Genomic DNA, 23,135 nt, shown 5'->3' with positions numbered 1-23,135 from the left:
TCCAGCAATATTTTAACACCCTGTGGAGTTGATAACTCCCTTCTCTATAAAATTGTATATTATATACATCATTGAGGACAGGCTCATTTATTTATGATTCCCTAGCCCAAGCACAGTTGAATAAAAGTTTGTGGAATTCTTAGTATTCTCTTATCTTTACATCTAATCAGTTGCCGAGTTCTGTTGACTTTTCTATCCTAATGACTCTAGGCTTTAATGCTTGCTTTTAATTTCTTCTGCTGCTATCTAGTCTAGGCCATAATTACCTCATTCTATACTAACATTTTTAATAACAACACCTTATCAAATCTCCTAAAGTAAGTTCATTTCTCATAAAACATTAAATGATTTTCTATGTCCAATAAACCTCCCTTTAGCACACCCTGCAATGTAAATATTCAAGGTTAGCAAAACACTCTAGATTTTTCTTCTACCATATTATTCACTGAACCAGTCTGGCTCGTTGATATATTACTTCTACTCTGAAAATGCATGTGCCTTTTCACTTTTGTGCACACTGTAGCATCTGCTGGAAAACCCTCCCTTAGTTCTTTAAGTTCTAGTCCTCCTTCAAAATGTAGATCAAATTCCCTTGAAGGTGCCTCTGTTAGTCCGTAGTAGTTACTTCTCTGAATGCCAAGGATATTGACTGGTTGACCCCCACTTAAGATATCACAGTGTGTATTAGAATTTATCCTTTTACATATGTGTCCTCATTCCTCAACTGCTGACTAATTCAACTGAAGATGAGGATTGTTCAATATTTTCTTTTTTATTGCTAGGATTTAGCAACTTACTCCACATATAGTTGCAATGAATAAAAATGCATTGATCATGATGATAATAATTACAAAAATCCTACCATAAAGTCAGTTTTATTTCCTTCTGTGTTTTGAGATAGTTTCCATTGGTTGCAATAGATTTAATTTTATAAATACCACTCATATAAATTTCAGATCTTTTTTTCTCTCAGTCAAAAGCATAGGAGAAAAACAAATCTGAAGGCAATGAAAGAGAGGGATGTACAGGTATACCTCAGAGATATTGCAGGTTTGGTTCCAAACCACTACAATAAAATAAATATCACAATAAAGCCAGTTGCATATTTTTTTTTGTTTTTTTCAGTATATGTAAAAGTTCTGTTTATACCATACTGTAGTCTACTAAATGTGTAATAGCATTATGTCTAAACAAATCATTAAATTAAAAACGTTTATTAAAAAGACTTTGTGGCTAAGAAATGCTAACAATCAACTAAGCAAGTTCTAATCTTTTTGCTGGTGGAGGGTGCTCCCTCCATGTTGATGTCCGCGACTGATCAGGATGGTGGTTGCTGAAGGTTGGGGTGGTTGTGGCAATTTCTTAAAATAAAGACAACACTGAAGCTTGCATCGATTGACTCTCTTTCATAAAAGATTTTTCTGTACTATGTGATGCTGTTTGATAGCATTTTATCAACAGTAGAACTTCTTTCAAAATTGAAGTCAATTATTTCAAGCCCTGCCACTGCTTTATTAACTATGTTTCCATAGTATTCTAAATCCGTTGTTATCATGTCAACAATGTTCACAGCATCTTCACAGGAGTAAATCTCAAGAAACCACTTTTTTTTTGCTCATCCATAAGAAGCAACTCCTCATCTCTTCAAATTTGTCATGAGATTGCAGCAATTCTGTCACGTCTTCCGGTTCGATTTCTAATTCTAGTTCACTTATAAGTTCTACCACATCTACAGTTACTTCCTCCACTGAAGACCTGAACCCCTTACTGTCATCTATAAGGATTAGGATCTACTTCTTGAAACTCCTGTTAATGTTGATATTTTGACCTCTTCCCATGAATCACCAATGTTCTTAATTATATCTAGAATGGTGAATCCTTTCCAGAAGGTTTCCAATTTACCCAGATCCATCCAAGGAATCATTGTCTACGGCAGTTGTAGCCTTATGAAACACTTCTTAAATAATAAGACTTGAAAGTCAAAATGACTCCTTGATCCATGGGCTACAGAGTGGACGTTGTGTTAGCAGGCATGAAAACAACATTAACCTCCTTATACATCACCATCAGAGCTCTTGAGTAACTGGGTGCATTGTCAATGAGTAGTAATATTTTGAAAGAAATCTTTTTTTCTGAGCAGTAAGTTTCAACAGTGGGCTTAACTTATTCAGAAAACCATGCTGTAAACAGATGTGCTGTCATCCAGGCTTTGTTGTTCTATTTATGCAGTACAGGCAGAGTCGTTTTTGCAGAATTCTGAAGTGCCCCAGGATTTTTGAAATAGTAAATGAGCATTGGCTTCAATTTAAAATCGCCAGCTGCATAGCCCTAACAAGAGAGTCAGCTTATCTTTTGAAGCCTTGAAGCCCAGCATTGACTTATCTTCCCTAGCTATGAAAGTCCTAGATAGCATCTTTTTCAAGTAGAAGACTGTTTCATCTACACTGAAAATCTGTTGTTTAGTGTAGACACATTCTTCAATGACCTTAGCTGGATCTTATGGATAACTTGCTGCAGCTTCTACATCAGCACTTTCTGGTTCACCTTTACGTTACAAATATGGCTTTTTTTTTTCTTGCTGGCTTTCTTTATTCTTTTTGAGATGGAGTCTTGCTCTGTTGCCCAGGCTAGAGTGCAGTGCCGCAATCTCAGCTCACTGCAACCTCTGCCTCCCAGGTTCAAGTGATTCTCCTGCCTCAGCCTCCTGAGTAGCTGGGATTTTAGGCACCCACCACCATGCCTGGCTAAGTTTTGTTTTCTTAGTAGACATGGGGTTTCACCATCTTGGCCATCTGGTCTTGAACTCCTGACCTCATGATCCACCTGCCTCGGCCTTAAAGTGCTGGGATTATAGGCATGAGCCACTGCGCCCGCCTGACTTTTTTCCTTAAACCTCATGAACAAACTCTGCTAGCTTCAAACTTTTCTTCTGCAGTTTCCTCATCTCTCTCAACCTTCATGAAATTGAAGAGAGTTAGGGCCTTACTCTGGATTAGGCTTTGGCTTCAGAGAATGTTGTGAGATTTGATCTTTTATCCAAATCACTCCAACTTTGTCCCTCACAGCAATAAGACTCTTTCACTTTCATATCAGTTCTGTCTTCACTGGAATAGTACTTCTAATTTCCTTCAAGAACTTTTCCTTTGCATTCACAATTTGATTAACTGTTCTGCACAAGAAGCCTAGCTTTTGGCCTATCTCAGCTTTCAACATGCCTTTCACACTGTGCTTAATCGTTTTAAGCTTTTGATTTCAAGTGGAAGACATATAACCCTTCCTTTCATTTGAATACTTAGAGGCCATTGTAGGGTTATTAACTGGCCTAGTTTCAATATTGTAGGGTCTCAGGGAATAGGGAGGCCCAAGGAGAGGGAGCGAGACAGGGAGCAGCTAGTAGGTGGAAGACTCAGACCACACACAGCATTAATGGATTGAGTTCACTCCGTACAGTGGGTGCATCTTGTGGTGCCTCAAAACAATTGTGATAGTAACATCAACAATCGCTGATCACAGATCACCGTAACAGATATAATAATGACAATAATACTTGACATATTGTGAGAATTTCCAAAAAGGGACATAGTTACACAAAGTAAGTACATGCTGCTGGAAAAACCTCACCGATAAATTTTCTTGACTCAAGGAAGCCACAAATCTTCAGTTGTAAAAACACACTATCTGTGAATTACAGTAAAGTAGAGCACAATAAAGTAAGGTATGCCTGCATTTGTTTTTTTCAAAAAAAGGAGAACAAAAAATTAGTAATACAGTACCTATGTAGTATAGTCAAAAAGGAAAATTGTGTATTTGTATCAATAAATGCAACTGCTGGGAAAAATTTTTTGCACTTTAATGGAAAAAGATGTCTCTGTTTATTCATTACTACTGCTTGAAGTTCAAGAAGAAACTGAAAGAGAAATAGCTATAAAACTAACCACATGACATTCTGAGATGTGACTAAGGCCTAACTTGACATTAAAGCATATCCGAACATAGCTTGCATCTGACTATTTTAGGAAGTGTTGGCCACGTTAAAAATGATGCCAGTAGTACTGCTGACATTCCTGGAACATGGGCTTTTTCATACTTGTTAGCAATATAGGTCAACATGAATCAAAACAAAAACAAAAAAACTTTTAAGTGTGCTTATTTTTTTGATCTATCTATTTACCTTTTGGGAATTTATTTTAAGAATATGATGAGTGATGTGTGTGAAGATACGTGTATGCAAACAAAATTGGGAATAATTTAAATGTCTAAAAATTAATAGTTAAATATGATCTAACTATGTGATGGAATATATACATTCCTTAAAAATAGTAAAAAAATGTTTAATGAAATAAAAATACTAACAGCCAGTTTTTGTAGTATAATACCATTTTAAAAATATGTACATGTTTCTCAATATGATTAACAAAAGGATGGGAAGGACCAAAATATTAATACCAAATATCTGAATGGAAGTGTCATAGATTATTTTAATTTTCCTTTTTAAGCTAAGTTTTAAAAAGTTTTTCAAATTTTCTATAAGAAAGTTTTATTAATTACTAAGAAAGTGAATAATACTTTTTAAAAGTAAAGCTTGTCCAACTAGTTAATGAATATATATGAATAATTACAAACTCATGACTAACACTAGAAAAAAGCTTCAAATCATATGCCCTTTTTAGAGTATACATTGTTGTGTGAAAGAACAAGCATTCTACTTTTTAGTTGACTTAAAATTTTCTTCTAACCTAAGATACCTCTGGAGAATTTATGCTTAATTTGATACCTTTTCAGGGCCCCTGAACTCAGGTATAGATCGATGGACAAATATGTTCCACAAGTCCTGGCATTTCTTGTCTGTGATATTATCCGAAATTATTTAAACACTCTTTTGGGATATAGTTGTTGGCATTTCATGCTTAGTAACTTGATCCTCAATGAGGTGAGGGCTACCCATTATTTTTCTGACTTTGGTGTGATATTTACAGACTGAAATGTCATATGTGATAGAAGAACTGCAACCTATTTTGAATTTCCCACAAGCCAGGTTATCCTGCTTTATTTGATTTGCTTGAAAAATACACATATAATTCCTGCATGTCACACCAGGAGACACTGTTTAGCAATTCTGTTAACCTTGGAACTACTAATTACTATCGAAGTGGATATTACACTTTGAGTGTGGGAGAGAAACAAAATACTGCCAGAAGATTCATCGGGCTGATGTCAACTAGGACCTTAATTATGTTTATCAGAAACTTCCTTATAATGAATCATAAAATAGATTATTACAATGTAATAAATGGAGATCTGGTTTGAGATATAAAAAAGATAAAGGTCAGTAAAATTTCATTGTTTCTTGGGAAGGAGATCATGTAAAGCAAAAGAAATTTTCATTTATTAGGAAAAATATTTCTTAAAATTAGGCTTAACAAGAGTTCGTGTACGATAATCAATTCTTTAAGGTTATTCATTATTCTCTGTGTTTACCTAAACACTTTATGTTACTTAATTTACTTTCCCAAATGTGCCTTAATAGGGAGGAAACAAATCACTCTTTCTTTCTGTTCAGGATTTAGCTGGCCTCCAAGTTGAGCTAACAATTGAGTTTCTAGAATCTGTTAAAGGGCAAGATCTCATCGTTAAGATAAATATAACTCTGTACAATAACCATTAAGAAATTACCAACACTTGAACATGGGCCATTGTCCAACGAAGACATTGAGAGACAAAGAAAAAAATACTCCATGAAGACTAAGATTGTAAGGGTTAATAAAAAGAATCAAAGACACGTGGCTAAAAGTTCTGAAGGTGGAAAAGGTACAATTAAAGCAACGTCATGATTACTTTCAAAGGAACTTCAATGAAATAGCAACTCTATATCTTGCCAACAATGTAGGGTAAACACAAAATGGAGGGCCAAGCAAAGGATTAAGATGAAATGGTAATGCTTACATGTGCAGGGAAGGAAGAGCACTAAGAGTTTAGGTAACTCTCCAGCTCAAGGTGGAAATAATAAGTGACCAGTGGTTAGGATTTGTTGTACAACAGTGGTTTTCTAATGCTGGGTGTCAGGACATTTTTACATTGTTAAAAATTATTGAAGACTTCAAAGAGTTTTGGCTTATGCGAATGATATCTATCAATAATTATATTAGAAATAAATTCAGGACATTTAAGAAATATTAATTCATTTACAATCACATTAATAAACCCATTTTATGTTAACATAAATAATATATTTCTGAAAAGAATATTTCCAAAACAAAGAATATTTGGTGAGATTAGCAATATTGTTTTACATTTTTGCAAGTCTCTTTAACGTGTGCCTTAACGGAAGAGAGCTGAATTATCTTTCTGCTTCCATGTTAAATCTGTTGCCTTATTTTAAATCACGTGGCCCCTGGAAAACTCCTCTCTACACTCATGAGCAAATGAGTGTGACAAAGGAAAATGGCATCTTAGAATTATTATGGAAATAATTTTAGACTTGTAACACCCCTGTAAGCATTTTGGGGATTTCAGACCTCACTTTTAGAACCTCTGATGTACACAGCACAGTTTGCATGGGTCATCATTATGTGGCCATAAGTTAAGGAATTAGCCCTTGTGGTCTGTTTCTCAACCTGTGTTTTCTCTGGACTCAAATGATCTGTGAAGTCATCTGACCAGCATTCAGACTTGGGAATCGTCATTACTCTTCTCTTTTCTCAAACATTTACAATTCCTCTCATCTCAGAGCACTGTAGGAATATCCAGAGGATTTAGGTAAATGTCTATAGGGCCAGTGGAGTCATGAAATAAAATTTCAACAGAATAATATATTTTTCAAGTTCTTCTATTTGACATAAAAAAAGTTATATTCATTTTTAAAATTTTCTCCCCTTATTGTTTTTTTCACTTGTTCCTCTTTTTCTAGTTTGAAAAGGATATAGGGAAAATATCATACTCAAAGAACTTTTGAAGTGATGGGTGAAAGCCAAATGCGATGTAACAAATGTCGACCTTTAAAAAAAGCAACTTTGAGTAAACTGAAAAGCAAAGAAATCTGAGATCAAATTTAAGTGTAATGGAAATGTCAGACTTCAGAATACACAGCAAGAATTCATGCAGAATATGCCATGAGGCTATTCACAGCTAAAAGCCCCAATGTCAGGTTAGAATTAGAAAATCATCAGAAGTGCAGAACTGTTTCTCCAACAGATTTTGAGTCTGATGACACACTCAGCATCAGCTTGGAAGAAAAATGTCAATATGAATATCTCTGCTATTTTTCTAGTACTAAAAATGATCAGATGTGACAGAAGGATTTTTTTTTCTAGGCAAAGTGGTGAATAGGATTTTTAAAGATGATTGTAAATGTCTATCTACTGAATAATTCATGCTCTTTCAAGGATTTTTATATGGTTACAGAATATTAGAACCCAAAGAAACTTGAGACCTAGTTTAATCTCCTTATACAGATGAAAAAACTCAAACTCAGAGTATAAGGAGTTTTCCCAAAACCATTTGTTTGTGGCACTGAAATGTCATCCAAATATCCAAAACACTAGGCCAGTAGGCTTTCTACAGCACCCCCAGCATGGACCTTTCATTTTTTTGACTGGATATTTTTATATGTACTTATATAAAAATCGCAAGATTATCTTGGGTATATTATTTATTTTATTGCATTCTAAATGGATCAATAATGATATTTAATAGTAAGTAGTGTGATCTGTGTAATTGGACTAGGGCATTGGCCGAGTCATGATCTAAAGGGAATAATAATGAATCTCAGACCCAAGGAGACATGGAACAATACAGATATATTTCCTGGTGGATAGTATATGGACTTGAGTATAGAAATTGGGAATTAACTAGATGGTCATTGTATTAGTGAATTAAAATTACTATTTACGATTAAAGAGTAGTTCTTGATTTCACTCCTGTTATATAATTACACGCTGATTTTACATGTAGCTAGTCTTAAAAAATCACTGTCATAAAGCCAGTAATGTATTGAAAGCACCATGTAGATACTATGTTTGGATGCACTAAACATTATATGTAAAAGTAACATGATGCACTGAAAAGGATAGAAATTTTGGGTTTAAACATCAAGGCTGTTCTTTTATTACCTTATGTTCCGTCTCTCTAAGCAAATTCATCTGTATCCTTCATTTAATTCACATCTTTCTTTGGATGATTAGAAAACAAACTGGAGTCTCTAGCTTAGATTTTTTGAACAACCAAATCTGAAAATGCAATCATTTCAAAACACCTCAAAGCCAACGAATCCTAATATGAATAATCTTTTTTAAAATTATTTATTTATTTATTTATTTTTGAGATGGACTCTCACTCTGTCAGCCCAGCTGGAGTGCAGTGGCGCGATCTTGGCTCACTGCAACCTCCACCTCCTGGGTCCAAGTGATTCTCCTGCCTCAGCCTCCTGAGTAGCTGGGGCTACAGGCCTGTGCCACCATGCCTGGCTAATTTTTGTATTTTTAGTAGAGGCAGGGTTTCACCATGTTGGCCAGGCTAGTCTCAAACTCCTGACCTCAGATGATCTGCCAACCTCACCTCAGCATCCCAAAGTTTTGGGATTACAGGCATGAGCCACTGTGCCCGGCCTGAACAATAAGACTCTTCTAAAATTTGCTTGTCAGCTAGTGTACCCCATGTTGGTGAATCTTTCTATTATGACCTACTTACATAAGACAGAAACATAGAACTGAGCCTTGATATGGTTTGGATTTGTGTCCCCACCCAAACCTCATGTTGAACTGTAATCCCCAGTGTTGGAGGTGGGGCCTTGTGAGAGATGATTCACTCATGGGGGCAGATTTCCTCCTTTGGTGCTGTTCTAGTGATAGAGTTCTAATGAGATCTGGTTGTTTAAAGTGTGTGGCACCTCTCCTCATCTCTTTTCCTCCTGCCCAGGCATGTGAAGGTGTGCCTGCTTCCCCTTTGTCTTCTGCCATGGCTGTAAGTTTCCTGAGGCCTCCCCAGTCATGGTTCCTGTATAGCCTACAAAACCATGAGACAACTAAAACCCTTTTCTTTATAAATTACTCAGTCTCAGGCATTTCTTTATAGCAATGTGAGAACAGACTAATACATCCTTGAAACATCTCTTTTTCACAGCCCCTTCCCATTCAATTCTGCCGTTTTCACTTCCATTTTCTCATTCTGTTCATTTAATAACATCATTGCTGCCACCCTCCTAGGATGACTGCCATTCTCTGACACCTGAACTACTTCCATTGCTTCCTAACAGGAAGCTTATTTTTATTTATTCATTTTTAATTTTTTTAAATTATACTTTAAGTTCTGGGGTACACGTGCAGAACAGGCAAGTTTGTTACATAGGTATACGCATGCCATGGTGGTTTGCTGCATCCATTAACCCGTCATCTACATTAGGTATTTCTCCTAATGCTATCCCTCCCCTACCCCCACACTCCCCAACAGGCCTTGTTGTGTGATGTTCCCCTCCCTGCGTCCATGTGTTCTCATTATTCAACCCCCACTTAGAGTGAGAACACATGAGGTTTGGTTTTCTATTCTCATGTTAGTTTGCTGAGAATGATTATTTCCAGCTTCATCCATGTCCCTGCAAAGGACATAAACTCATCCTTTTTTATGGCTGCATAGTATTCCATGGTGTATATGTGCCTCATTTTCTTTATCTAGTCTATCATTGATGGGCATTTGGGTTGGTTCCAAGTCTTTGCTATTGTGAACAGTGCTGCAATAAACATACATGTGCATATGTCTTTATAGTAGAATGATGTATAAGCCTTTGAGTATTACCCAGTAAATGATTTCTGGGTCAAATGGTATTTCTAGTTCTAGATCCTTAAGGAATTGCCACATTGTCTTCCATAAAGGTTGAACTAATTTACACTCCCACCAACAGTATAAATGCATTCCTATTTTCCACATCCTCTCCAGCATGTGTTGTTTCCTGACTTTTTAATGATTGCCATTCTAACTGGCATGAGATGGTATCTCATTGTGCTTTTGATTTGCATGTCTCTAGTGACAAGTGATGATGAGCTTTTTTTCATATGTTTGTTGGCTGCATAAATGTCTTCTTTTGGGAAGTCTCTGTTCATATCCTTCACCTACATTTTGATGGGGCTGTTTGCTTTTTTCTTTAAATTTGTTAAAGTTCTTTGTAATTTCTGGATATTAGCCCTTTGTCACATGGATAATTGCAAAATTTTTCTCCCATTCTGTAGGTTGCCTGTTCACTCTGATGATAGTTTCTTTTGCTGTGCAGAAGCTCTTTAGTTTAATTAGATCCCATTTGTCTATTTTGGCATTTGTTAAAGACAATCCTAAGCAAAAAACAAAGTTGGAGGCATCATGCTACCTGACTTCAAACTATACTACAAGCCTACCATAACAAAAACAGCATGGTACTGGTACCAAAACAGATATAAAAGCCAATGGAACAGAACAGAGGCCTCAGAAATAACACCACACATCTACAACCATCTGATCTTTGACAAAGCTGACACAAACAACAACGGGAAAGGATTCCCTATTATTTAATAAATGGTGTTGGGAAAACTGGCTAGCCATATCCAGAAAGCTAAAACTGGATCCCTTCTTTACACTTTATACAAAAATTAACTCAACATAGATTAAAGACTTAACCATAAGACCTAAAACCATAAAATCCCTAGAAGAAAACCTAGGCAATACCATTCAGGACGTAGTCGTGGGTAAAGAGTTCTTGGAAGCTCATTTATTTTTGCTTTCCTCACCAAATCTATGCTTCACTCTGAAACCAGAGTGATCTTTAAGAGATGTAAATCTGTTCAAAATATTCTGTTACTTAGAATCATTTATGCCTTACTGTTGCTACTAGTATAAAGGCCAATTTGTCTAACTTGGTCCTGCTTTAGAAGTCCTCAACACGGTCTTCTAGTTTGACCTTCAAATGTCAGTTCATCTTAAATCATACACTCCTCCCCTGGACTTCAGCTATGCTGTCTCTCTTCCAGTTTCCTAAGTGCAGTTCCTGTCTCAAGACTTAGTTATATTTAAGTTCTTCTTCGCAGAAAATCATTCTCTTACTCTTTCCCTTTTGTCAGTTCATTCCCACTTATCCTTTAGATTTGAGCTCGAATATAACTTCCTTAGGGAAGACTTTTCCCCTTTGAAGAAGGTTTGGTTCTTTTGTTGTATGTTATCATAGGATTATGTAGCCTTTATTCAAAGTTGTGATAACAACTGTTGTTTTACACTCATAATTTGGTAATGGCCTATTATCTACCTCCAGAAAATTGCAAGACCATGAATAAAGATCATGTTTCTATTTGCTAGTTTCAGGACCTAGCAAAGTGCCTAAGGTGAGTAGGCCATCAATACACATGTATTGAATACATGAATAAACAAATGGGTTTCAATGTCTTCATCTGTAAAATGGAGATCAGTAAAATGGGGGAAATAGATGTTGGGACTAATAGTAAGGAGGTTTTTCTGTATTTCAAGTCATATATTGTAAAGTGTTTTGTAAATTATGCCCTTCAATTATAAAATATTATTAAGATGCTAACTTTTTATCATGTAAGTTTCGACAAGTGTATTTAAGTTATTTATGTTTAATAGAAATTAAGTATTTCTCATGAACTTATTTATATTTAACATTTGGCAAAGAAAGAATCTGAAAGCTCGAACTTCTCTTTAAAATGTAATTATAATGAAGGATTGATGATGATAAGAATGTTTGGTAGCATTGATTGAATGCTCTCATATGTACCTTACCTTATTTGTTCCAGACAAGAACCCTAGGAGGTACATAATATTACTCTTTGTTTTAAAGTTAAATAAACTTTTCCAAGGTCATTCAAGGAATAACTGGCAGAACCAGATAGGTCTGAATTCAAAGCTTATGTTATCAACTGTGAAATCTGGAAATAACTCAAGAACCTCCAAAAGCATACAAAGACAAAATATGTATCTTTGTGTTTATATAACTCCACCTTCCTCATTCTCACCTTCACTCTTCCTTGATAGGGAATACTGACATTTCCACATTTTTCTCTTCTATATCCACACTTATCTATAATTGTATTCATATTTGTCCTTCCCTCTCACTTGATAGGAAGAAGTTACACTCTTGTCCTTGGATAAAATTCTTGCTTGCACTTTTGTTCCAGGCTGTTGGCTGTTAGTGTCATCCCCTTTTGCTACTTCACCTATCCATCTCTTTTCTGATCTTCCCTTCAAATATCCTTCCTTTCACCTTGTAAGCATGCTGGAAGCTCTTTTATTTAAAAAGGGATACAAACCCCAAACATCAAACGTCTTTTTCTGATCACTTCCAACTTTAGCTATCTTTTTGCCTTTATTGTCAATTCTATTCCAAGAGGCACCATTTATATCTCTCCTATTCCTTTTCAGGAACTTGAAGTATGGAATCTAACTTCACTATTAAAATATGACCCAGTAATCTCATTTCTGAATATATATCCAAATGAAGTAAAATTAATATATCAAAGAGATATCTGTGCCCCATATTCATTTAATCATTATTTACAATAGCCAAGATATAGAAGCAAACTTAGTGTCCATTAAAGGATGAATGGATAATGACACAGTGGTATATACACACAATGTAATACTGTTCATCCTTTAAAAGAAGGAAGTTCTGTTATTTATGACAGCATGAATGAATCTGGAGGACATTATGCTAAGTGTAAAAAGCCAGGTACAGAAACACAAATATTTTAAAAATCTCACTTACATGTGGAATCTTAAAAGATCAATGTTATGGCCAGGCGCGGTGGCTCAAGCCTGTAATCCCAGCACTTTGGGAGGCCGAGGCGGGTGGATCACAAGGTCAGGAGATCGAGACTATCCTGGCTAACATGGTGAAACCCCGTCTCTACTAAAAATACAAAAAACTAGCCGGGCGCGGTAGCGGGCGCCTGTAGTCCCAGCTACTTGGGAGGCTGAGGCGGGAGAATGGCGTGAACCCGGGGGGCGGAGCTTGCAGTGAGCCGAGATCGCGCCACTGCACTCTAACCTGGGAGACAGAGCAAGACTCCATCTCAACAACAACAACAACAAAAGTTGCTGTTCTCCAGAGTTCCATCTCTGGCCTCTTGCTGTACTTCCTCTCTATAGCTACACACAGTAGCTGTTACACATCCTCTACTTCCGTAGCTTCAACTACTGCCTGAAAGCCAACAACTCCCACATTGTTTTTCAAGTTTTGATTTCTCTGCAAAGATTCAGACCTGTATACACAACTGCATACCAGGCATCTTCTTCTATGTGTACCATGGGTTTTTAAAAATGTGACATATCCAGAATAGAACTTTCCAACGTTCAACACACACAATTTGCTCTTTCATCTAAAACTCTTATCTTGGTGAATGATGCAGTTACCTATCAAGTTTCTCAGGTCTGTAAGCTTGAAATCTTCCTTATTTCTTCTCTCTTTTTCAATTTCCTCTGAAACATCTCTCAAATCTGCTTTGTGGGTTCCTACTGCTTAGTTAGACTTCTTAGTTCAGTCCCAGACCATTTTTCAAATGGATTATTTCAATATCTATCATCTATCTAATATTCTTTCTCTCATTTTCTTCTTTTTTCAATCTGTTCTTTACACTGATCCCAGATTTATGCACATATAACATAAATCTGATTTTATGACTCCTGTTCTTAACAAAATTCCATGGTCTGCCATAACAAGTTCGTAGTACCTATCTGGCTCAACCAGGCCTGAAACAATCTAAATTGAACTGCCCTTTTCAACTTTGTTTCCTGATATAATTCTCTTCTAATGTTATATAAAACGACTCACTGTTTTCTGAACCTCTATAACCATGCACACATTAGTCCTCCTTCTTGGAATGTCATTTCCCCACTTCCCCACTCAGAAAATTCCTATGAATATTTCAAGTCAGAATCCAATTTCTTTGTGAACTTCTCCTTACTTTCTCTGAAAGAATTTTCCTCTCTCTCTTCTGGGCTCGTAGAGCACTTAATACTTGTTTTGGTGATGGTACAGAGCACATTGCGTGGTGACCTCTAGCTTGAGTCTCCCCCTATAAATTGTACCTTGTTTAGAGACAGTCACTATGGCTTATTCCTCTACCTCTTTGATTCAGTGCCTACCGGTTTGTCTGTACACATACTTTTGTTCAATAAATAAATGGAAAAGATACACCATCATTCATAATTTAATTATGCAGTCAAAAGTGGGAGTTTTAACTGCCTCCCTATGCCATATTCCATTCTTTCTATTTACAATGTTAGTAAACAATAGCCTCATTATAAATTAAATGTACAATAAAGAATACAATGGTTTGGAGAAAAAAAATATTTTGGAAATATTTTTCCAAGGAACCTAATTTTGGAAGCTAAGGCACTGTCTGTTAAATATTGCTTTTCTTCTTGCAAAACAATAATTTTACATCATGTGGGATGGCAAGTTCTCGTACCTTGTCAAATTTTTTATTTAAGCTTCTGATATAATCCTCTGATGCCAATTCAAAGTTGCTATTTTTAAATGAATACTTTCCTTGAACTGACTTTTAATTCCTTGGGTATTTTTTGCTTGTTATTAGCAGTTGAATAGTTGTGCCTGTGCATCAGGGTTCAGGAAAATAGCTACCATCTGCCAAGAACCACAGACCTTAGCCCTTGGTCTCTGTTTTCCTGACAGCACCGCCTTCTCTAATGGAAGTTATCAGTACCCAGGGAGCTCTCTGCTGGCACTCAGTAGTAGAAATATTAACACCGTATGGCCCATCCTAGGTAAATTAAATTTCATCATGTCTCTTGCTAAAAATAAACTAAAAGGAGATGGTGAACCTTTGGACAGATTAAGTAAATAGCAATATTAAAAACTCTCCAAACTGGAAATGGAGCACACCAGTCCTCAAGAGGTTAAACCATTTAAAAAATAGATTGCTCAAAGGAGGAAAAATATAGATCTCTCAAGAACTCACTCTGACAACTCACTTAATAAGCACATACTGTTTGTTCTCAGAAAAGTCAGCTTTTTAATTTAGAGGAGTTGAAAGGTTCATTTCTGGAAACAGCTTGTCCTCAAGCTTTTTAATAGTTCAGTAAAACTGAGAGTGGGAGTGGGAGGATGAGTACAATGGAAATACTCCAACCTTTTCATTGACCTTACTTGGTGCATGATAAGAAACTTTCCAGGGTGTAAATAAATCAGGATTCTACTAAGTTCCCTGAATGAAGTTTAATAAACACCCTCTACTTTAAAATCAGTCCCCATAACCTCTAAAAATCTGATTATTCAGGAAAAAAGAAACTACACAGTGAAGTAGAAACATCCACGCATGACCGAGATAGCTAAGTGCTCCTACTTACAATTTTAAAAAACTGTTTAGGATAGCCAAGATATTTCATATGTAAATAGCCTAGCATGTTTATGCAGGAAGGCTTTAAGCAGAATGGTTCAGATTATAAGCTCTCATGAATGCCTGGATTTGACTCCCAGGTTTTCAACTTACAGGGCACTTAGGGCAACGTAACCTGTATAGGCCTCAGTTTCCTCATATGTAAAATGGGAATAATAATAGTATTTCCATCATAGAGTTATTATGGATGTCAATATGAGATAGTACTAAGGGGCACTAAGTAAAAATTTTATCTGGACATGTAAAACATTGAACGAGCCAAATAGATTTTGAAGATCTGTTTAGATAAAGAAGACTCACGAAGCATAATTCTGCTTAGTTATCAGGGATCAGAGAATATTGACGTTCATCCAGCTAATCCTCTTATTTTATAAGTGAGTAAACAGAGCAGTATTACAATCTTCATTCTATTAAAGATTTTTCTAAAAAATATTCCATGAACTTTAAACTTTAGAAAGTTATCTTGTTAGAAAATTATTCTTTAAAGATATTATAGAGATTCATAGATATTACCTTTACAATTATTTTCTCAAAAATTTTAAACACCTTTACCGAGATATTATTGAAATACCTTACAATCCACCCCATTTAAAGTGCACAATTCAATGTTTTTAGCACGTTTCCAGATTTGTGCAACAGTTATATCAATTATAACCACAAAAGGAAACCTCATACATGTTAGCAGTCATTCTCCATTTTCTCCCAACTTGCCCTAGCTCTGAGTTACTGCTAATTTACTTTATGTCTCTACAGCTTTGCCTATTCTGCACATTTCATACAAATGGAATCATACCATGTGTGGTCTTCTGTAATTGGCTTCTTCCACTTAGCATAATGCTGTCAAGGTTCATCCAGGTTGTAGCATATATCACTATTCATTCCTTTTTATTGTCAAATAATATTAATCTTGTATGGGTAGATCACATTTTGCATATCTATAGATTAGTTGGTGGATATTTGGATTGTTTCTACTTTTTGGATATTGTGAATAATGCTGATATAAATATGTGTGCATGAGTTTTTGAGTGGGCATATTTTAAAATTTATCTTGGGTATATACTTAATAGTAAGATTGTTGGATCATATAGTAACTCTGGATTTAACACTTAAGAAACTGCCACACTGTTTTCCAATCAGCTACATGATTTTGCATTCCCACCAGAGATAAATGAGGTTTCCATTGTCTCTATATCCTCAACGACACTTTATTTTTTGTCCTTTTTGTATTTTTTGATTATAGCCAGTCCTAGTGAGTATGCTATCTTAGGTGTTAGGTGATTTTCATTTTTATTTCCTTAATGGTTAATGATATTGAGCATATTTTCATGTAAATGTTGGGCATTTGTATATTTTCTTTGGAGAAATGCCCATTCAGATCCTTTGCCCATTTTACAATTGGGTTATTTATCTTTCTGCTTTTGAGTTTTAAGAGTCTTTATATGTTTTGAATAAAATTTCCTTGTCAGATGTTTATTTTCTCTTATTCTGTCAGTCGTAACTGTCACATTTTGAATGAACTCTCTATTAGTTAATCAGTTCAAGAATGACAAAATAATAATTGTGCTAATAGCCCAAGTCTAACTTCAGCAAAACCAGCTAGAGTTTAGCATAATAATTTTACAGATTTTAGCTGCTCTGACATCTAAACCAGAAAAAGGGGTTAGGATTATGTTGGAAATGAGACCTTTTTTCCAAAAGGATATTTAAACACTAGCATGATGAATTATGAATATCCCAATGAAACCAATCCATTGTTAATTACCATATAATTATTTTATTAACTAATGTAACCGTACAAAGTCATGTAGGAGATGAATAGTAATGATAGTGTCCTCAAATTGCTTATAATTTAAATGTTAAACTACTGTACAAATAATAATAATGTATCTAAAAAGTGATTGGTTCGATACTGAGGAATTAATATGTCCTAGGTAATACTAAGCCTTCAGGAAACAGAAACATTGAGACGATCTGTTTTGCCTTGAGTGGCTCTGAGTCAGATGTGAGTGAAAATATACACATTTTACATGTTGCATATAAAGACGTTACCATAAAATGCAATGTATAAAGTAATAGAGCACTGTACTAGTCCAAGAGTGATCAATTCTACACGGCAAGGTCAGAGAAGACCTCACACAAGAAACTTTATAGGCCGGGCGCAGTGGCTCAAGCCTGTAGTCCCAGCACTTTGGGAGGCCGAGACGGGCGGATCACGAGGTCAGGAGATGGAGACCATCCTGGCTAACACGGTGAAACCCCGTCTCTACTAAAAATATAAAAAAATAAGCCGGGCGAGGTGGCGGGCGCCTGTAGTCCCAGCTACACGGGAGGCTGAGGCAGGAGAATGGCGGGAACCCGGGAGGCGGAGCTTGCAGTGAGCTGAGATCCGGCCACAGCACTCCAGCCTGGGCGACAGAGCGAGACTCAGTCTCAAAAAAAAAAAAAAAAAAAAAAAAAAGAAACTTTATAAAAGAAAAAAGTTGCAAGCACAATAATAGAAACAAATATATATATGTATATTCCATTATATATACAAAGAAAGAGGTAGGCATCTGAGCACATATCAGTTAATGGGAGAAGCCATAAAACTAATAAAATCTTCAAAGTGAGGAGCATAAAGATAGGATGTAAATTTCGAGATTCAGTGACTGAGAAGCTCGAAAAACCCACTCTCCCCTTTACCCACCCCAGAAGTTTTCTGAAGGACACAAATTAGTAAATAAATCGTTCAAAGTCAATTTAGGTCACATGAAGAAAGTTCTTCATGTAACTAACTCCCTTTCCCACCTTTCTCCTCCTCTCGGGTTCTTGAGAATAGATTCAGAATAGAGCTGGGTTTCACAATTTTTTGCCTGGCTCAAGAGATTGCAGACTTTCTTCATGGCATCAGTGAGCTGATGCTATCAGGACAGACTTAAAATATCTTTTCTTGGCTTTGAATATAAAAGGGAAGCCAAGGAAGACTTGTTTCTTCTGGACCAGAGCCAGCTACCACAGTTATTCCTACAAGCTTCTCTTTAACAAGAAGACATCATTAGCCCTTTCCTGGTGCTCCATGCATTTGATTCTGAGTGAAGATCTCAAGGACATGCAAGGAATATTTTTTTTTCTTTTATTCCTGTCATCGTCATTATCATATTAATTGTACACCTACTTTACACAGGGCATTTTGCTAAACTTTGCATATTTTAATAGTACAAAAAATGATCCTAATTTTTAAAGACGCTTTTAGTCTGAGAGAAGTAGGGATTTTTATTTTTCCCTGTTTAATTAAATTATTTCTGTAAGAACTAGACTCCTCATTTAAGAAACTTCTACCATTTATTATACCACAAGCTGAGGGCAGAAGACATGATTATAACTTAGATTTGTTTAAAATTTATATTCATAGCTTACATTTATCTAAAATTAATATCCATAACTATCAAAATTGAGAACAAACAGAATAGCTATTGAATTAATTATACGGTTCTATATTTCTCTTCAAGCAAGTTCTTCTCAGTCAGTAATATCATGCTTGTTATGCAATTCTTACCTGGAAGTCAAAAGCCCAAGAGCCTCTAAAGGTTGAGAAAATGTCCATCTTCTCAAAATGGTATGCATTTCTGAAACAGTCCTTTCATCCCATCCAGGGGCACTACCCAGGACTAGAGGAAGGGAGCTGTTTTCATTATTGCAGTAGAAGCGATAAAACCACAAATATCTTTTCTTTTCTTCAGAGAGTCTGAAAAACCAGATTGGAAACAGTAATTTAGTGGAGTTTGCTGCACTAACAAATGTTGCTATAAATATGCAGTACCAAACCTTACTGTACTTCTTTGAATTTTATTTTAGCTTACTTTTAAAAATGTCTTTTACCTTCCTGGGATAGCTTCATAGGTTATTTCATCAGTTTATTTTCCACTAACTTTATTCTTTTGTATTATTATTTTGAAAAAGAAAAAATCAATTCAGATAGCTCACATTTATTTTTGTTCAGTCTTATTCGTGGTTTTTTTTTTTTAATATGTCATTTTGGTTGGCAAAATCTCTCTCCCCTAGGGAAAACCAAGTTTATCTGAATCCTGTGACACATCCTATTTAGAACAAAGGTAATCAACCATTTACTTTCTTATTTATTTTTTTTATTTTTTATTTTTTACAAATTAACTGAGATCCAAGTGGGCCTATGAAAAAAATGGCATATTTTAGTAATGATATTTCTTCATCTCAAAGCAAGTTTTATCAGAGTTCAGAAATCTTTGCTGTTGTTAACTTCAAAACCAAGGATCTCAATTCATCCCTGGATTATGTCTTTAAATGTTCAGAGTTCATGGGAAGTTTGGCGTGAAAATGTCAGTGATGCTAGTTTCTTAGATGCTCAAGTATTTCCCCCTGGAGAGTAGTCTGAAATAAAAGATCTAAATCTAGGACTAGGGCCTTGACTTGCTGACAATTTATCATGTTTTGCTCACACTCCAGTAGAAGTATTCAGAACCACGGTTCAATTGGAGGACAGCTTCCCTCGCATGACAATGGCTTTTGAGCACTCTCTCCTCCAAACTGACACTGAGCTTGAATCTGCTGAAACTCCCAAGAAAGCTAACGAAACATAAAAAAATCTTTTAAAAGTCTATGTCTCTCTATAATTCATGTTAAAGTTTTCCTCATCTGTAAAAAGAAAAGATTGGATTATAGGTGATTTTGAAGGTGCGTTTAGGTTCCTTTCCTTATATTTTGCTACCACCTTTTCCTCGGAAAAAGCCTTTTCCACAGAAAAATTACTAAAACATATTTGCTCAGATTAAATTTTTTTCCCAATACCGAACAATGCTTTCTTTCTTTTTTTTTAGCTCCTTTTGTTAAAGCAAATTCACATTCAAGGACATGCCACAGATTCAGTTCAATAAATTATTACAAATGCATATACCAGATAACAACCACACTCCTTTCAAGATATAAAACAGTTTTTTTCATGTCATCAGAGGCAAGCACTGGTATCATTTCTTTCTCTCTCGATAAATATTAACCTTTTAGAACTTCATATAAATGGAATCATAGAGTAAATATGTTTTTATTTATGACTTCTTTCACTCCATTATATAATGTTTTTGAAATCATCCATATTGGTTGAGTTTGTCAATAGTTAATTCCTTTTAATTAATGAATATTATTCCTTTGTGTAATTGTGCCATTATTTATTTATTCACTCTCCTGTTTGATGGACATTTGGGTTGCTTCCTTTTGGGGGGTATTATGAATAAAAGTGCTATGATCATTTGTGTACAAGTTTTTATATGAATGTATTTTTCATTTCTCCTAGGAAATATCTATGAGAGGAAGGACATGGTTATGTGTTAGGTATTTATCTTTACAAAAAATTGTGAAACTGTTTTCCGAAGTAATTGTAAAGTTTTACATTATTGCTTGCAGAGTATGATAGTTCCATTTGTACCATATTCTTGCCAACTCTTGATTTTGTCTGTCTTTATAATGTTATCCATTCTAATGGGTGTATAGTGGTATCTCATTGTGCTTCTAATTTATATTTACTTGGGGTCTAGGCAATTTTTCATATGCTATTTTCTTATATCTTTTGTTGGAGCTCTCTTCTCATGTCTTTTCCCTACTTGTTTGTTTAGATTCATTTGCATGATTTCTTTATATACTCTGGATACAAAAAGTTTGTCATATGAATGTTTGCACATATTTTTCTCAGAATGTGGTTTGCCTATAGATTTCCTTAACGGGGGCTTTTCATGAATAGTTTTACATTTTGATGATGTCCAAATTCAGAAATTTTTAAACAGTTATTACTTTCTCTATTTGTTTAACATTGGCTATCTTAACATTCATTCTTGTGGCTTTTTTCTCAAGTATTCTGAAAGCAATATTTTACTTGCTGAAAGGACTTTTTTCATTTATGGCATGGGTGGCATTGTCAAAAATACATTGAACCTACAAATGGGTCTCTGGCTTTCTATTCTATCTACACCGAATTCTATTCCATTGACCTATTTACCTATCCTTAAGCTATATCATACTAGCTTAATTGCTGTAAATTTATAGTACATAAATCCACACACATTATGAAGTCAGACTTTGTTCTTTTTCCATGATTGCTTTGACTATTGTAGGTTTTTTGCATTCCACATAAATACTGAAGTCAACTTTTCAATTTCTACAAAAACTTGCTGAGATTTTCATTGGGATTATATTTTATTTACAGATGAGTTTAGAGAGAATTATCATCTTAACCATAGGAATCTTTCAATCAATAAATGCAGTATATTTTTCATTTATTTAGATTTTCCTTAATTTTCCTTAGCAAAGTTTTACACTTTTCAGTAAATAAAATTTTATTAAATAATTTACTAAATTTTAGTAAAAGATTAGTAAAATTTTAGTAAATAAAATTTTGATGTAGTAAATACAATTCCAAAACAGAATTTATTTTATATATATTTTTACTGGAACACAATTAGATCTTGTACATTTATCTTAAGCATTATGACCATTACATAATCATGCTGTGTGAAAATAGTCAGTTTTATTTCTTTCTTTTCAATTTTTAACCTTAATTTTTTTTTTTCACATAGTGTGCTGGCTAGGATTTCCCATACAAAATTAAAGATAAATGTTTGAAGCAGACATCGTGGCTTTGTTTCCAACCTTAGGAGAAAGGATTCATTCTTACATGATTTAATGTAATACTAACTATAAACTTTTCATAGATCACTTTTCAAGGTTGAGAAAGTTTCACTCTATTTCTAGTTTTAACATGAATGGGTATTGAACTTTATCACTTTTTTTCTAGATCTAGCAAGGTGATATGATTTTCCTGGTAAATATTCTCATTCTTTTACTTTTAATCTAATTGGTTATATATAAAACATGTTCCTGTAAACAGAATACAGTTATATATTGCTTTTTTGATGTAGGCTGACAACTTCTGCTTTTTAATTTGAGTTCTTAGTGTGTTTACATTTAATGTCATGTTGATATGGTCACCTAATCATACCAATGGCTCACTGTATTGCTATTTGTTTCTGTGAAGTGTTTTTTTTTCTTTGTCCAAACCATTTCTTAGTCCCCTTTTTTCTTTTTTATGTTTCCTTTTAGATTTTTTTCGGTTATATTTCATTTTTATCTTCTCCTTGGCTTTTAAATATACTCTTAAAATTTAAGGGGTGTGGTTTTCCTAGATATTAAAATATCTTTGTTTAAGCATATTACAGCCAATCATGAATTAACATTATGCATCCTTACATATAATATAAAAAACTTGGAACAGTTTACTTCCATTTTCCATTTTCATTCTTATTGAAGTTATTATAAATTTTATTTTTTATATATTATAAACCCAGAGTACATTGTGATTCATTTTTCTTTAATCACTTTTAAAATAAATTAATAAATGTGTAAATGAAACTTTTTATTTATTTATCTATTTTGGGGTATTTTCCATTTCTTCTTACAGATTTGAGTTTCCATCTAGTATCATTTTCTTCCAGCTTGAAGTACTTATTTTATTATTTTGTATAGTACGGATGAACTGATAATAAACTAACTCAGCTTCATTTGGTTGAAAATATCTTCATTTGGCCTTAATTTTAAGAAATACAATTTTACTGTATATAGAGTTCTAATTTGAAAAAGTTGTTTTCATCTTTAACACACAAAGATAGTATTCTACTGCCTTTTGTTTATTTGTTTTTTTTTTATGAGAAGCCTGTATTTAGTGTTTTATATAGAATATTATAATATTAA

General features: G+C 34.7%; 1 protein-coding gene across 3 annotated transcripts in view; it reads right to left on the bottom strand.

Moving 5' to 3' along the window:
- PIK3C2G (phosphatidylinositol-4-phosphate 3-kinase catalytic subunit type 2 gamma) overlaps positions 1-23,135 on the bottom strand; it is a 394,884-nt gene that overhangs the window by 250,193 nt on the left and 121,556 nt on the right. For all 3 annotated transcript variants that reach the window (XM_025401956.1, XM_025401957.1, XM_025401958.1), the window contains one exon: positions 18,922-19,110. In XM_025401956.1, the coding sequence (XP_025257741.1) occupies positions 18,922-19,110 (189 nt within the window). The remainder of the gene's footprint in view (positions 1-18,921; positions 19,111-23,135) is intronic.

Source organism: Theropithecus gelada, chromosome 11, assembly GCF_003255815.1.
Source record: "Theropithecus gelada isolate Dixy chromosome 11, Tgel_1.0, whole genome shotgun sequence".
NCBI classification, from domain to species: Eukaryota; Metazoa; Chordata; class Mammalia; order Primates; family Cercopithecidae; genus Theropithecus; species Theropithecus gelada.
Note: the sequence above shows the minus strand (reverse complement) of the source record. Positions and strands in the feature narration are given on the sequence as shown.